General features: G+C 34.4%; 2 protein-coding genes and 1 long non-coding RNA gene across 4 annotated transcripts; 2 read left to right on the top strand and 1 right to left on the bottom strand.

The window, feature by feature from the left end:
• The first annotated feature begins 781 nt into the window (after positions 1–781).
• LOC111004410 lies at positions 782–1,818 on the top strand. The gene is made up of 2 exons (XR_006750475.1): positions 782–842; positions 962–1,818. It is a non-coding gene; the product is annotated as an uncharacterized LOC111004410 (long non-coding RNA).
• A 617-nt stretch (positions 1,819–2,435) lies between these two features.
• On the top strand, positions 2,436–10,149 carry LOC110994264 (HEAT repeat-containing protein 1). 2 transcript variants are annotated; one of them, XM_022260811.2, is made up of 5 exons: positions 2,436–2,610; positions 2,695–3,874; positions 4,191–8,678; positions 8,771–9,190; positions 9,921–10,149. In XM_022260811.2, exons 2-5 carry the CDS (start codon positions 2,712–2,714, stop codon positions 10,111–10,113), a joined length of 6,264 nt encoding a protein of 2,087 aa, XP_022116503.2. In that variant the 5' UTR covers positions 2,436–2,610; positions 2,695–2,711; the 3' UTR covers positions 10,114–10,149. The 2 variants fall into 2 exon arrangements, with proteins under 2 accessions (XP_022116503.2, XP_045485650.1); XM_045629694.1 differs by having other exon boundaries at positions 2,444–2,566.
• Positions 10,150–12,738: 2,589 nt separating this feature from the next.
• On the bottom strand, positions 12,739–14,918 carry LOC110994198. The gene is made up of 3 exons (XM_022260718.2): positions 14,767–14,918; positions 14,402–14,656; positions 12,739–14,332 (listed from the first exon to the last, which is right to left on the bottom strand). The coding sequence occupies exons 1-3, from the start codon at positions 14,779–14,781 to the stop codon at positions 13,958–13,960; spliced, it is 645 nt and encodes a 214-aa protein (XP_022116410.1). The 5' UTR covers positions 14,782–14,918; the 3' UTR covers positions 12,739–13,957.
• Positions 14,919–16,542: the final 1,624 nt, after the last annotated feature.

Raw genomic sequence — 16,542 nt, 5'->3', positions numbered from 1 at the left:
GACTTTCTACATACACTACTGATGTACCTAATTTTAAATTATCTTTTATGGTCACATTTTATTCAATTCACATTCTGCAATATTGACTGTTTAAGTTTTAATTGTAATCTTATTTAATCTTAAGAAAATCTTTACTGTCAATTCTCAACATTTTCCAATATTTTATTTTTAAATGCACAAAAATTGTAATCGTAATTCTAATTTTAATAATTTGTACTTAGTTTTCAGACGAGGACTCCTCCGAGGTGGTGGAGGGAAAATTATTGTATCAAATAGCAAAACCGACCCTCTACCACCTCACTTATGTCCAAAAACACCATTGATTTTTCCAAGAACTTGTACTGAAAAACTTATTAAAGCTTAGCTTCTTCGGCCCCGGGGCGGAAGTCGCCGGGGAGGTAGGCCCACTACCCAATTAAAAAAATAATAATAATACATACACTACTGTTAAGCTGTCTTGACTAGACCCCCTGGTCTATACCATAGTCCGTCTACGAAAAATTGTGAAGTGACATTTAGCCATTGTCAATTATCACATGTCATACGAGTAAGACTAGAAATTAGACTATAGGTTGTCATGTGTAAGTTGGCGTGTGGCAGAAAAAGGTACTAATTTTGACAGTTGTGTTGACAGTTCTAACAGCTTGGTAGCCTCACGTGTGTCGGTGCTAATAATTTGTGTTTTAAAGTGTAAAAATCATTACGAAACATGCCAAAAGTAGTGCGGAGTGCAGCTAGAGAAATGATTCTAGCTGTAAAACGTTTTTGTGAAGAGGAGAAACGTAACAATGGGCCGATTATTCCATTTCAACAAGTGAATGCTCGAACAGCGGCTTTGACAGGTAAAGTATTGCCAGTTAAAAGTGATATTTATATCCCCAAATTTAGGGAAAAATAATAATTGCTTTTGAAAGTAAATGTGATTGATGGATAACTTAAAATATTTTTTGTTTTATTTAAGGTGTTTCTGAAAGAACCGTGAACCGTATAGTTTCAGAGGGAAAAATCATGGAAAGTAATTTTACAGCGAGAACTGAAGTCCCTAATCAAGCAGCTCAAGGACCTTCCACATCCACAGCTTGTGATGACAATTCCACACCAGAGAACACTACTTCCGAGGCTAAGACGATAAAACTAGTCACTCCAGGTAAAAGTAGAAAAAGAAAATTAACTGTTTCTGATTTGGATGACTTTGATCTTTGTGTTATTAGACGCAAAATCCAATCTTATTATTTAAATAATTCCGTCCCTACTCTCAGAAAATTACATTGTGATCTAAAGGCAGACATCAATTTCAAGGGTAGTATAGAATCTCTCAGAAAAATACTACACAAGTTGGGATTTAGTTATAAAAAGAATAAATCCAAAAGGATGGTTCTCATGGAGCGATATGATGTTGTTGCCTGGCGATCAAGATTTTTACGAGAAATAGACAATAATAGAAGGAGTGACAATCCGAGGCCAATCGTTTATTTGGACGAGACTTATTTACACCCTGGCTATAAAGTTAAAAAATGTTGGCAGTCTGAGGAAACTGAAGGTGTCCTTACAGAAGTCTCAGAAGGTCAGAGATGGATCATAGTGAATGCCGGAAGTGAGAAAGGTTTTATCCCCAATAGTCTTTTGTGTTTCAAATCTAAGACCAAAAGTGGAGATTATCACGACGAGATGAATGGAGATAACTTCAGTAAATGGCTACAAGAAAAGCTTATCCCAAACTTAGAGCCCAATTCATTAATAGTGATGGACAATGCGTCATATCACTGTATTAAAATAAATAAACGCGTGACAATGAACAGTAAGAAACAAGAGATGCAAGATTTCATAAAAAAAACAATCTTTCATACTTGGAAACGAAATGACTATGAAATACTATGAAATATTAAAGAAACATGGTCATAAGGCTGTAAGACTTCCGCCTTATCATTGTGACTTTAATGCAATAGAATTCATTTGGAGTTCGTTCAAAAGAATATTTGCAGACACAAATGTTACTGGCCTCTCTGAAAACATGGAACAGAGAATCCATAGTGCATTTTCCAAAATAACTGCTGAAGAATGGCAGAAACACTGTAATCACGTTATAAATGTTGAAAATAATTATCGTATGACAGACAACCGCCTTGAAACAGTAATGGAACCATTTTTAATTGATTTGAATAGCAGCGACTCAGATTCTTCTGACACAGATGACTCTGAAGAATTCATGGAAGGAATAATGCCTCTAACAGACCATAATTACTATAAAAAATAATTTTTTGTTATTGAGTTTTTTATTTACCTTTAATGTAATATCTAAGAATATCCATCAATCCAAACTAAACAAAAAAAGTGGCAACACAGAGGGTTGTAGGAGGCGCCGCCACTGGAACGCCAACTTATACTTGACAGTCTATATTATGTTAAGAAATGAGAATGTTGACAGTTGACTGTTGGTGTTGAGTTTAATGTTCAATGTGCGAGTCGCCGGCAGCGCACGTGCTCAAAATTCACATAATATTTGTTTTGACTGAAAAGGAAAAGTTCACACCAATAATTATAAAAAACTAATTATTTGATGCTGGTGGTAAGCTGCTTGTGACAATACGTCATATTGTAATATAAATGCGGGTAAAATCTCACTTTGTTTATCTCCAGGAATAACATAAGGTTACAAAAAGCTTTACTTTTATCTTTCTATTTTGTCATTTTTAGAAACCCTGCAGTTAGAAATGGCTTCTACATCGCTCAGTGAACAGTTAAAGAAGTTATCGACACCACAAACGTCTATCTATAAAGATGATAAAAAGCGGGTGTCTCTACTATTCGATCCAAAAGAAGCTGCATTAAAAGATCGTGAAACTTTCTATGAAATCGGTCTAAGTGGTCTCAATGAACTAATAGCATTATATGAAGGTTTTCGCGTGTATGAGGATTCATTATTTAGCCTTTCCTCCAAGGACTTTGAAAGAGCTGTCCAAACTAAGGAAGTAAATATTAACTTGGACCAAACTATTGAAAAGATTCTTCTAGAACTTTCACCATACATGCTTCTACAGTCCTCCCACAAAGCTTTAGAATGGCTAGTTAATAGGTACCACATCCATGAATACAATCAAGATGCCATAATGGCACTCATTCTTCCCTACCATGAGACAAAAATATTCATCAGATTTGTACAGATAATGGATAGTAGCTCAAAAAAATGGATGTGGCTAGAACCTGTTAAACAACATGGTATTCCCCTCTCAAAATTAGTGTTGCACAAGCAATGCATGTCTAATGTCAGCACCTTACAATTTATTGCTAAAAGTACTTTAAAATATGTTGCCCATTTCGGGGAAAGGGCAACACAGTTAAATACAGTTTTTGCATTTTTCTGCTCAACTGCAATTGGTTGTATGCATAATAGCCAAACTATCTCTGAAGCTATACTAATTGCATTATTACCTACTTTGATCACCGCATTGGAATCACCAATTGATGATTTTAGATCGAGTGCCTATATAATTTTAGGCTTCTTAACAACTAAAGCAAAATTGAAGAAAAAGACAGTAAAGGAAATAATGGATAAGCTTCTATCTTCAGAATTTGAAATCACTCAAGATGTAGTCTTACTGATGAATCTTATTTACACTAACCAAAAACATATTACAAAAATGTCAGATGATCTTCTAAACAACATTTCTTTAGACTTACTATCTACTATTTGTAGTTTTCTGAAAACACTTAGCCAAGGAAATATTAATATTTTGCCATTTACATTGGCTTTTCTCTCTGGAGTGTTAAATAAGATTCAGCTAAGTAGTGAAGAATTCATAGTATTTTCAAAACTTCCAACATTCTTTATTGATCAAGTAGATGTAAAAAGTCAGCAGCCTCAGAAGATTATTGAGTAAGTTATTTATTCTAATAATAAAATTTATAATCGTAATCACCAAAGTAAAAGTTTTACTGTTTTATACTATGCTTGTAAATTACATCAGAAGATAAGTAAAGATCCTATTTTGATATCAGACCTTATGTAATAAAAGTCTTAAATAAAATTACACCCAATATAAAACTATTTTTCTCATTATATACCAATTATTTGAATTTAAGAGTGGCTATGAGTGAGTAAGCATATGAGTGTTACAACAGTGTTCTATAAATTTCTAAATTAAAACCTGGTTTATCTTCAAAAGTTAACAAGAATCTTATGAATTTTTCAGATGTGTCCTTAATGCCTGGATAGCACAAAATAAATCCCAGCCAGCTGATGATGACGGCAGTGATTTAGAAATTATAAGCGATGCTAATGATTTCTCATGCAAGCTTCTAGAGTGGTATTCAATATTTTTCAAAGACCTTGAAAGTAAATATCCTGATGCATTTGACAAAGTTATAAAAAAGGAAATGAGCTCTGATAATAAGCTTCGTAAAGCATGCCTTTCTAAAGTGTTAGGATTCAATCCAGCTATCGCTCATAAGGTTGGTGGGGCTTACCTATTTGAAAATTTAAATCATTCTAATCCTGAAATCAGGAGAGAAGCTGTTACTTTTATTACTAAGGAATTCAAATCACTTCATCTTAAAAGCAAAGAGTTTGTTAAAGATTCAATTTTTAATAGATTACATGATGACAACCCAGGTGTTGTTAGAGAAGTTTTGTCAATAACTGATGCTGATTTAAATGAAATACTTGATGAGGTTGATTTGTCAGATGTTTTCACACACATATTATCCCAACAATCTAAACAATGGAAACCTGTAATCAAACAAACTATTTTAAAAATGTGTAAAATAGATAATCTTCCAGTGAACCATGATACTCTTTTATCACTTATGCCATATCTCTTTCCCTTTGACCATGCAAGTTGTCAAATGACATGGCACATTTTATCTTCATCATGGGGCAACAAGCTTGGTTTGATTAAAATGATTAATTCTGATAACTCTGTGCCTGATAAACCTCAAGTTCTCAGACAAATAATATTTAAAGCATTGTTTATAAATCATTCAATACAAATTTATGACATACTGGATATTACTAGATTAAATAAGAATAAAACAACTGATGTTGTATTCTATTTGCTTTTAAAAGCATGTTCTATACAACATACACCGATTGAAGACGTCATTACCATTCTGGATTTGTTGTTAGAATCAGTTGAGAAAAGAACAATCATCTCCAGCGAAATAAGTAATGTATTCAATGATGGAACAGTTTTGGAGTTGATAAAGCTAGCTAAACAAGATGAAATTTTGTTTGAATTATTGGAGTTTATTTTTAATAAAATTACGCAGAGGCTCAATCCTGGTGATATAAGTAAGCCATGGTGTAATTTTTGTGTCAAACCTAAAAATATTTTAGTCAGAAGACTCTTTGAACTGTTCATAACTGGATGTTCAATACCGGGATACAGCGAGACTTATATTAAATTACTCCAGCAACTTTTTAAGCAACTCTTCAGAAATGCTAAAGAAAAGTTTGATTTTGTTGCAAACATTGCATGTGGACATATTTTGTATGCAGCAAATCCAAACGAATTAATTAATCCAGCGCTACAGCTAAGATCTTTAAAACTGCTCAGTAATTTCATAACAGTACAAAAAAATGAAACGTGGCTATATGACTCTGATGTTCTCATTGTAATGGTTCTTAGTTGCTTAAATCATCCTATTAAATCAATACGCGAAGCCACAATCAATTTTGTAGATATTTTGTTACAACAAGCTAAGGACAAAAATGTGATATACATCCAGTTTTTAAGAGATTTGCAAGTACATAAAGAAGAAATGTTGATTGATCATGAACAGGTTTCACAAGTAATAAAGAAGATATTGACTCAGCAATCAATTGGAAACAAATTGTCTAGAAAGAACTGCATGCTAAAACTGACAGGAATTATAAATGGTGACACACCGGCTTTTATTAAATCTGTTGTAGTCAAATTGTTGTCCAACATCAATAACGCCAATATATATTCACACATCATACCATCGCTGAAGAATTTACTTGTGGCACTGAAATCTGAAGGAAAGATATTTGACATCTATGAATCGACTTTATTTACAAATGTTCTTAATCAACTGAATGAAAATACAATTTCTGCTATTTCTAAACATGAGGTATGGGAAATAGTAGAAATGGGTTTGAAACAGTACAAAGAATGTATTTTACAAGACACCATGGAATATACAAGTCCTTGTGTTTTAATATTAAAGGAAATAAATGAAGATGTGTTTGCTAAAGTCCCAGATGATAAATGCAAAGACCTTATCAATTTAATTATATCAGCTGGTACTTCTAGTAATAATCCCAATATTTCTAGTGTAGCCGCAAAAACTATAAAGAAAATACACATAAAACTTGTCGATTTTAAACCGTTACTTGAAAAAATGTTGAATGTATCAGATCCAGCAGATGTTCCGAAGAAGAAAAAATCAACCATTACAATGTATTCCTACCAAGTGGTTGAAACTGATGAGTGGCGTTTAGGCGTAACATTACTGGAATACATACAGAATAAAAAAAAAATGACCATAGACAACACTTTTGTGTCCATATTGTTCCAAGTGCTTAATAAATGTCAAAGATTTGAAGAGCAATCATATGTAGAATACACAAAGCAGTTAATATTATCTTCACTCTGGTACTATTGCAAGAAATATATAGATGATCAGGATCAGGAACAAGTTAGGGCGTTAAAAAGTGTATTTGACGTAGAATTAATCGTACAATGCATTCGCGGAACACAGAATCCCCAAACAAATCATCACGCTTTGATGCTGTTGGCTCAAGCTGCCTATATTTTGCCTGAACAAGTGCTCCATCACACAATGGAAATATTCACCTTCATTGGCTCGTCAGTTCTGCGTCACGATGATGCATACAGCTTCCAAATTATAACAAGAATTATAGAGACATTGATTCCTATACTAGTGAAGATGAATAAAAAAGTTGAAGAGTATTCAAGGAAGGAGTTAGAGCAGCTTCGAAAACGGGTTGTTCCTGTACTTCGGATATTTGCAGATGTCGTCCTACACGTGCCAGAACATCGGAGATTACCACTATATAAAAAACTGATTGAAACATTGGGTGCAAATGAATTCCTTTGGGTTTTCCTTGCATTGTTGCTGGAAACACACATTAGTCACTTTAACGATGAGAAAAAGAAAGATAATAAACAGACTTCAAAGTCACTGGCTGATAAAGAATCACCAATAAATCGTTTAGATTTTGGACAAAGTATTGTTCTGGAATTCCCTCCTGAGGTTGCTCTAGAAAACTTTATCAAACTGACTGTGTATATGAAGTCACTGCCATTACTCAAAGATGATGATGCTATGGAGACTAGCATAGATCCCAGTGAGATATTTAGCGTAAACGGACATTCAGCTATACAACTGCGCCATTATAAATACGTTATCGTAACATTTTTGAATACTTGCTTAAGTTTGCCTCGATTCATTGAACAGTGTAGTCAGGCGACTGAAATCATGACAATGGAAGTACACTTTAAATCACTGGTGGTTAATATCCTCACTTTCATTCAAAGTATTACGAAAATAAAGGATGAAAAAACCGCAAAGTATTGGCGTGTTATGTTACATCACAGTTACGATTTCTTAGACCACGTTAATAATTTGCTATCAGCTCCAATGTTCATCTCAGTGATAAGAGGACTCATGACACACACCCTACAAACCGTCCAACGTAAATCAATGGAGTTACTGAATTTGAAGATCCAATGTAGCCCGGAGATGTTTGACACGGTGGACCATGAGCTGATGTTCTCATTACTTCCTAGTTTGTTGCGAATTGTTAAAACTATTGGGACACAAGTGGAAAATGTAGACGAAGCTCAGGATTTGGAGCTTAACCAGCAAACGGCATTATTGTCCCTGAAATTGCTTACCCGAATGCTAGCATCTAAAGACCCAGAAGCATTCCAGCCTGTGTTGGAACTTGTAACAGATCTAACGTGTAGTTCGGGTATTCCACCGAACGTGATGGCGTCTATTGTGCTCTGCTTAGCTGAATTATGCGCCAATTTGAAGGCATATTCATTGAGCTCGCTTCGCAAATTTATGCCGGCACTTATAAAAGTACTGAAAAACCAACGTAAAGCAGAAACTCCAGAACTGGTTCTGCTAAGTACTGTGACGGCAATGTCTAAAATAGTTGAGAGTATGCCGTTGTTCTTAAGCCCATATTTGCAGAAGATAATTTACGAGTATTCAGTGTTGAGTGCTAAATGGCTGAACAACGACCAGGAATGCAATAAAGTGTCTGCAATTATTTCTAAATTGTTAACTATCAAGAAGAAGCTTGCAAGTTCAATTCCCCCAAGAGTTCTGATACCAGTTGCGAATGAGACGCACAAATTAATATTGAACAAACAGAAATACGACGCAGTTTCACCCGTTATGTCGTTATTGGCAGATAGTTTTGCGAACATAACTACAGCGGACTTCACGGCTTTACAGCAAGACTTGACAACATTCTTTATTTCTGCTCTACAATTACGCTGCGATGCGGGTGATATAGATGCTGATTTGATTGATGGAGCCGAAGGTGAAGTCGTCAAAGCGTTGGTATCTCTAGTTTTGAAGTTGTCTGAGACGAGCTTTAGACCGTTTTACTTTAAAATATACGATTGGGCAATAAGAACTAACATTGAAGGACATAAGGAACGAGCTATCACTTTCTATAGGTAAGGTTAAACAATATTTTATCAGTATGAAATATTGATATGATTGGATCATCAGAGACTTTATATGTTTTCCTTTTAAATGCTCTTTTCAGATTAAGCAGCGCTATAGCAGATAAACTAAAAGGTCTATTCGTATTATTTGCTGGTCACTTCATCAAAAACGCTGCAGAATTGTTAGACGCTTGTAACAACAGCAAAACTGAACAATTATATTTCGATTCTGAGGAAAAATGCATTATTTTAGTAAAGAATATTTTGAAAACATTGCATATTGTGTTTCTATACGATAGCCAGAGTTTCTTAAATAAGAGTCGATTTGAGACGTTAATGCAGCCCGTGGTTGATCAGTTGGAGAATACGTTGGGTGGGATTCCGAACCTTAAGGCTAGGGCGGAAGAGACTATTATCCCGTGTATATCTCAGTTCGCTGTTGCTACCGGCGATGATTCTCTTTGGAAACTCCTGAATTATCAAGTACTTTTGAAGACGCGACATAATGATGCAGAAATAAGGTAAGATTTTTCTTTCATGCAACCCTGACTCATGGGGATTGAGAAATATTTGTTTCATTGACGAATGTTTTTGAGGTCTGGGCCTCAAATTTCTGTATCTCTTTCATGCTTGTTAATCTAATAGACAAGTAGGTGATCAGTCACCTGTGCTTGACATACGGCGTCAAAATGATGTTTTCCTTCACCGTTCGAGCGAATCTTAAACGCGCACATAAACAAAGTCCATTGGTGTAAAGCCGGGGCTCGAACCTACGACCTCAGGGATGAGAGTCGCACCCTTAAACCATTATTGCTGACTAGCTGACCTGGCAAACGTCGTCTTGCCAAACTACTACCTTTAACTCAGCGCCATCTGTTAGAATTGTATCAAATAATAAACAAATGTTAATGTTATCGTAATTTTAGTAAGGATGCCTATTTTTTTGAAAATGAAATATAGCCTATGTCACTCAGGAATGATGTAGCTTTCCAACAGTGAAAGAATTTTTCAAATCTGCCAAGTAGTTTCGGAGCCTATTCAATTCATACAAACAAACAAACAAAAAATCAAACCTTTCCTCTTTATAATATTAGTATAGACAAGCGCGTTGAACATAACCCTATACAATTAATGCTTTGCCAAATTACTAAGCTACTGCATCGTACGCTAGTACACAAGGGAATAGAAGAGATTCTATGCAAATAACACGTCTGAACATGTTAATTTTCTAATAAATTTAATGCTTAACAGATTAACAGCCCTGGAATGTCTGGTGGCAATAGCAACGCAACTGGGCAGTAACTGGCTCCCTCTATTGGCGGAGAGTGTTCCCTTCTTCGCTGAACTTCTAGAAGACGGCGATCAGAGGATCGAAACTGCAACAAAGAATGCAGTACGAACATTGGAACAGATTTTGGGAGAACCACTTGAAAAATACTTTTAATTTTTATGATATAAAAATAAATATTGTAAGCATGTTTGTATGGCTTTTTATCAGGAAACCTATACCTTATTCAATAACAATCTTACTAAAATATCGTATTATCATTTTTCGTTACTCGAAATTGATCAATTAGTAACATATTTATCAAATATTAGCAACTAAACTCATTTGAAAATAAAATCTCTAAAAAAAGGGTCCCATTATTTGTTCATATGAAATTGTATATTACGTGTAGATGGCGCTATCTTCAAAGCGTTATTAAAAATAAAGATTAGGCAGGGTTGTGAAAGCTGATTAGGATCAATATTATTATGTCAAGAATAGACCGCTATTATGATTTTAATTAGGTCTGACTATTGAAATTTCAGTTTGAAAATTAAGGAAAGATTCGATTTAGCGTCGATGAATAATAATTTTAACGAAAAAGAAATTGACCCTTTGCCTTCAAAGCCGTTATAGCAAAATAAAGCAGAGCGTGAACACTTCGAACACAATAAGTTTTAATGAGGAAAGTTTCAAATTAACTGTGTACCTAAGTAATTATTACAATATTAATGATCTAGTATCTAATAAGTTTCAAAGTAATAACTTTCAATAAAATTTTAACATTTTAACTAAGCTAATTCTAATTATCAGCTAGATTTGTAATATTTTTACTTGGACCTTATTAAATGTTTATCTAAACATTACCATTAGTAGATTTTACGCATCGTAGAAAAACTTTTAAAAGAAGATTATCTACCTACTATTTACCTATTAAAAAAATTACAACCGCGGACTTTAATGGAACAAACATCTTTCCGAAGTTAAAACGTTTTGCTGAATTCACAATGGCTCTACTCTTTTGCTGTGAATTAGTTTTAAATTCAAAACATAGCTTTTCATATAAATCTTTTTGTGTACGTATAGATTTGTGCCCTAAGGCAAGGCACTATCACACCTGCAATTGCTTGTAATTATAAAGCCTTATTTGACCTTACCTGGATAAGTTACCGATTTAGAGTCTTAAGAAAAGAGCTAAGGTAGAGGTAAGGTAAGACAAGATTTTCAGAGCTCGTTATTGTATTCCATTAGACGATCTTTTGTTGAGTTTGAGTTTAATTCCAGTTTTAAATCAAGTGGTAAGCAACATTAAAAGACTAACTTAAAACAAAGAAACAATTTAAGCAAGTGTAGCTAACTTACTTTTTGTTGTAGTTTGTTCGATGTGTAAATAGTGAGGCTTCGACCAAACAATACCCATTGGGTACGTTTTCTCTAGTAAGTGTATTCTCTTGAAGGCTTATTAAAAATGTATTTTTGCGCCACAAACCAAACCAACTGTTAGCTGTCACAAAGTTATTCCGATAAGAGATTAATAACATAACTTCAACAATACCGAACTCACGTAAATCAAGCGTCGTATTTTCGCGAAACTTTTCATCATATTATTTTCCAATTTCTACATTTCCTACTGAAATTATATTAATTATAAAATTCACTTGCAGCTGTGTTAGCCCAGTGCTTAAGCGCGGGATTCTTGACGCGGTCGGCTGTTATAAGTCCGTTACGTCTTTTTTTAAGCTCAAAACTTGCTCGTGCGGTAATGAAAAACTTCATTAGAGCCATCAATAAATAGTATATTTCATTACAAGTGCGGAAACCCTGTCATTGCAAAGAGTTTACAGACGAGAGTCTACCCTCACCTTCGTCTGCGCCTCGGCTCGGGTAGACATTCGTCGGATTCCTCAGTCGGAACAAGTTGAAAAACTATGAATTTTAGTAAAACCTTCGTGGTTGGTTTTTTCTTTTTAATAGACATTTTTCTGACAGTTGGGAAAGAAAACGCACGAATGCGGGAAAAGCACGAGTGCGTAATAGCCCACATCCCGAACGCTATACGTCCCTGAAATATGCCTATGCCTACATATATTTTTGAGAATATTAAAAAATGATTTAAATAATCGAAAAGTACTAGAAATTAAAATCTCTTAATGTACTAGTTCTATCTTTGTATTAGATTTGATTTGTAAGTCTAGCCTCACTAATCTTACCTTACGAAATTAAATTTAAATTCAAAAATCATTTATTAATATAGGTAACATAATTTATTTATTTATTTGTAAAATATAATTCGTATAATGTACCCTTGTGAACGTCAAAAAAAAAGAAATATACATTAAATGCTTTTAATTTTATATTTACGCCAGTTCTCAAATCAAGGGCGTAGAACGGAAGAGAAAAATAGGCAATAAAGTCTCCCCCACTATTTTTAATCGCCAAGTTTTTACAAAACGTTTGTAAGGAGCTGCAACCATTACACCATGTTCCATATGACATCTTGAGTAATAAAGAATAATAAAATAAATTAAAAACAAAGATTTGTCCTCTATCAGCAGGTTGCTCGTGAGAGCAACACGCAAAAACGTAGTAGGAACAACGAATATCACCGCATACACGAATTCAAGTACGACCAGTCACCACAAGTAGCACACGAACCCGAGTATGACGATGATCAGCCCCCTTGCCATATTTTAGGGAGAGAGACAACCCGACGCATGAACGCCGCCACAAGCAATGACATTTAAGTGAGCATGACGATCCTTGAAATGTGGACTTGCTACACAAGAAAATAGTAATAATTCTAATAAAACTGAAATAATTTGATACCACATGAATCGCGGTTTCAAGTCGGACTATCACGCATTAAAATAATGTTGCGTCAATATTATTTGCAAAGTGGCACGAAAGTAGTTTATTATAAGATAGACATTACATTGAGTAGCTACGTTAATTTCGTTTATAGTAAGCTTAAACATAAGGTCTTAAGTTGTAAATACATATAACTAATTAATAATGAACAACCAATCTGCAAGTGTAATTCCCAAAGCAAGTGCAACTGTCTTCATTTGCATCACAAGGATCCCTACTGTTTTGACTTAGCTATTCTTAAAACATTTGCATATTAAATGGCATTTGTCTTCCTAGATTGTTCACTGTTTTCAGTAAAAATGGTCGACTCAAATTAAGCTGTTAGCAAGTTCTCAACATTTTTTTTGTAGTATATTTTGGGATATTTGTGGAAGTATTATATTGTGCGCTTAGTCTGACCTAACATATTATCAACAACCATTTGATTCACTGACTGGCTGGAAATTTGTTTTATGAGTTTGTATTATTATAATACTAGACAACCAAAGAACAGATAACTAAATTTGGATGGGCATTTGTCAAATTATGTAGAAGAATTGTGTGTTTGACTTCCACTATTTCTTACACAATTATTTTTTTTATTAGATTAATGCAAAATCAATGAAATATGATTATACTAGGACATGTTGAATCCCCAATAAACATACTTTGCCTTATTGTTTTATTTAGTTCATTTTCCATGAGTCAGCTTCTACATGACTTACTATGTACTACATACATACAAAAATAATGACTAACAGGTAGACGATTGTGATTATTAACTTGTAGGCCCAAGCAGCAGTTCTTGCAACATTGACTTGTTATTTCACTTACTATGTGATTATCATTGTGCAATATACAAGCTGCAACAGCTGTCCTGAAGGACGAATAATTCTTACTTTATATATTATGTTGAAATTATAATATTGAGGAAGTCCCACCTTAAGTTGTCATCCCTGAAGGAAGTCGAATAACTTGAGGATTATTGCGAAATGATGGTAGTAAGTGATACCAGAAATAGAAAAGATTTAATTTTAAATTACTTATTAAATATTTATACATACTATTAAGTAATTTATTTCAGCTAAAATATCTTTTAACAAAACAAAACTAACATATTACTACATAACAAATAATTAAAATTAGTATTTACATTTTTGTTCTAATTCTAAAGTTATACATCTTTCCCCTTAAGCTTCTTAATCTCTAATTTTAACTTAACATTTTGTAACATAATATTCTCTAACTTAGATTCTATAAACTTCTTTTTTGTATTGAAATACTCTGCTATGGCAACATTTCTTACCCTTACCCCATTGTCATCTTTAGTTAAACTTCCACTAACACTTCCATCCAAAACAGACCCCTCACTTACACCAACTTCACAATCAACAGCAACTCCATCACCTAAACTCATCCAGTCACCAGTCATTTTGTGGCTTTCATCACCACCAATTTCTTTTGGTCCCTCGCTAGTGCAGCCTAATAAGGCTGCTACTCGATCCAGGATTTCATCAGATGCAAAGTAATCTGGAGGACCCTCACCGGTCTGAAAGTAATATCACTTTTATAATATTATGCCATATTGTAAAAACAATGTGATTTTGTTATGATTTACCTTCATCTGTTCCATTCGTAATTGAGTGCGCTTTCGTGAGTTCTTCTTTAAATTTTCCCATTTTAAACGCAATTGTTGAGGCGTACGGGGACAGGTTGCCATCGAGGCATTAAAGGTCTTGGTGATTCGTTCCCATTCTTGAAGCTTTAATTTGTTGCTGGTGGCGTTTGTCTTCTTATTATTTACAATTTTACTTTCCTCAATTAATGAGAGAAGGCCCTTCGTCTCATTTCTAGAAAGAGCTTTACTTTTGTTCTAAAAAGAAATTATATAGTGATTATAAGTGTACTTTTAATTAAAATTAACACAAGGTTTTGTTATTAAATAGAAAGATTCTATAAATATTTACAACTGCTAATACTTACAGTGTCAGGCTCCATTACTTATTTAAATTGTCTTAATGTCTAGAAGTAATATCAAATCTTTGTTGTATATCCCTAATTCCGTAATCGTAAATCGGTATCGTTGACAGTGTCTACTTGTTACTTGCTAAGTTGCTAGCCGCTAGGATGCTTCTGCACGTTCCATTTTACAAGATTCCGACAGCTCCACTATGGAAAATGTACTTTACAGCGATTACTCGCAATTTAATATACAGATATATAAAAAATATTGTCATTTTTCAAATAATTTTTCAATCAAATCTTAAATAATTTTTAAATAAATAATCACATTTTCAAATAATAATATAGGTCCCCACAAATAAAGGCCACACGTAAAACAAAACCACGTGAGGCACGACCAATTCATTTTTTACAAAGATTACAAAGCACTAAGCAGGGATTTTCATATATAATTTATGCAGATTCTCGATCGATCGCAAAAAATCTGGATTGCAAATAATTTTGTCTATTCTCTTGTATAATGAGTTTTTCTTCGAGCTTGTGCGTCCCAAATAACATGGCGGCGCGTCGCAGTTAGCGCGCGGTGCGGCAGGCTTCAGAACTATTTTTCCCATCCCATTTTCTCTAATTTGTTACTAATGTTGAATCCTATCTGAGTCTCCCTTGCCTGGAGGAACACCTCTTCTAGAAAATTAGTTGACCCGTGCAGCTTCCTGAGGATATGAGAGTCTCGCAATTTTCGTTGTTTAGTCAAATGAGAACAAGGTTGAGAACCTTGTTCTCATGGCTAACAGGACAGAGGATCCCTTTTTGAAACGAAAAAATGAATAGCAGAATGCATCCGTTTCATTGCCGACACCTAGTGTTAGTGGCAATCACCAAGCTGACTGTCATCTACCATCGAATAGCACCTGTAGTGGTCGTCCTTCTAGTGATTCTGATTTTGATTCGCGAAACTTCGACACAACAAGAGTGTTTGTGTGTGTGAGTGAGATTATGTATAGCTACTCAAAAAAGGGCTCTGCAGGTGAAATGGATGCTTGGAAGGCTTTATTAAGTATCAATGACAGGTCCATCGAGACCTTCGAAATGGGTTCAGGCTTTAAAATCGACTGGGAAACACACACTCGCTAATATGTTATTAGAATAGTTATTGCGACAAAGTATTTGCGTGTTGTTCCCACGAGAATGTAAGCGCAGGCTCCTGTTTCACTGCTGTTTCCTTCTGCTTATAGAAGACAAATTATTTTTCTTTATAATTTTTTTTTATTATTAATTACTTTATACTTATGTGGAACATTGTGTAGCAGTTGCAGCTCCTTACAAACGTTGTTTAAGCAAAAAACTTGTCAATTCAATTTTTTTTAATGGAGAAGAGTTTATTGCCGGTTCTTCTTTTCCGGTCTAAGCCCTTGATTTGTAATGAGATCTGGCAGTTAATGTAATTAGTAGCATTTCGTATATACGTTAATTTTTTGCGATTTAAATACTTATATGAATAAATGATTTTAAAGTTTGAATTTGTTGAATAAAAATTCACAAAGAATCAACATCGGGGATTGAGAACAATAAGTTAGGACCGTAAGCTGTAGCCTTTCTACAAGAAACTGGCAGAAGCGAAGAAATGTTGCTATCCACCTAATACTGCTATCACCGAAATCTTGGCTGAAGTTCAGATACAAGCTGTACAACCGACCGTATTTTATTATACCAAGGTTTAATAAATAAATAACGTTTTCAGAATAGTTCGTTTCAGGCCGAACTGTGCGGCGCGACGCCGACGCCGGCCGGCCGGGG

Source organism: Pieris rapae, chromosome 10 (genome assembly GCF_905147795.1).
Source record: "Pieris rapae chromosome 10, ilPieRapa1.1, whole genome shotgun sequence".
Classification (NCBI taxonomy): Eukaryota; Metazoa; Arthropoda; class Insecta; order Lepidoptera; family Pieridae; genus Pieris; species Pieris rapae.
Note: the sequence above shows the minus strand (reverse complement) of the source record. Positions and strands in the feature narration are given on the sequence as shown.

Coding starts and splice junctions, on each gene's coding strand:
- LOC110994198 (XM_022260718.2), bottom strand. Junction 14,333..14,401: donor TACGAATGGAACAGATGAAG/GTAAATCATAAC, acceptor TATTACTTTCAG/ACCGGTGAGGGTCCTCCAGA.
- LOC110994264 (XM_022260811.2), top strand. CDS start 2,712: ATGGCTTCTACATCGCTCAGTGAACAGTTAAAGAAGTTATCGACACCA. Junction 8,679..8,770: donor CGAGCTATCACTTTCTATAG/GTAAGGTTAAAC, acceptor TGCTCTTTTCAG/ATTAAGCAGCGCTATAGCAG. Junction 9,191..9,920: donor CATAATGATGCAGAAATAAG/GTAAGATTTTTC, acceptor AATGCTTAACAG/ATTAACAGCCCTGGAATGTC.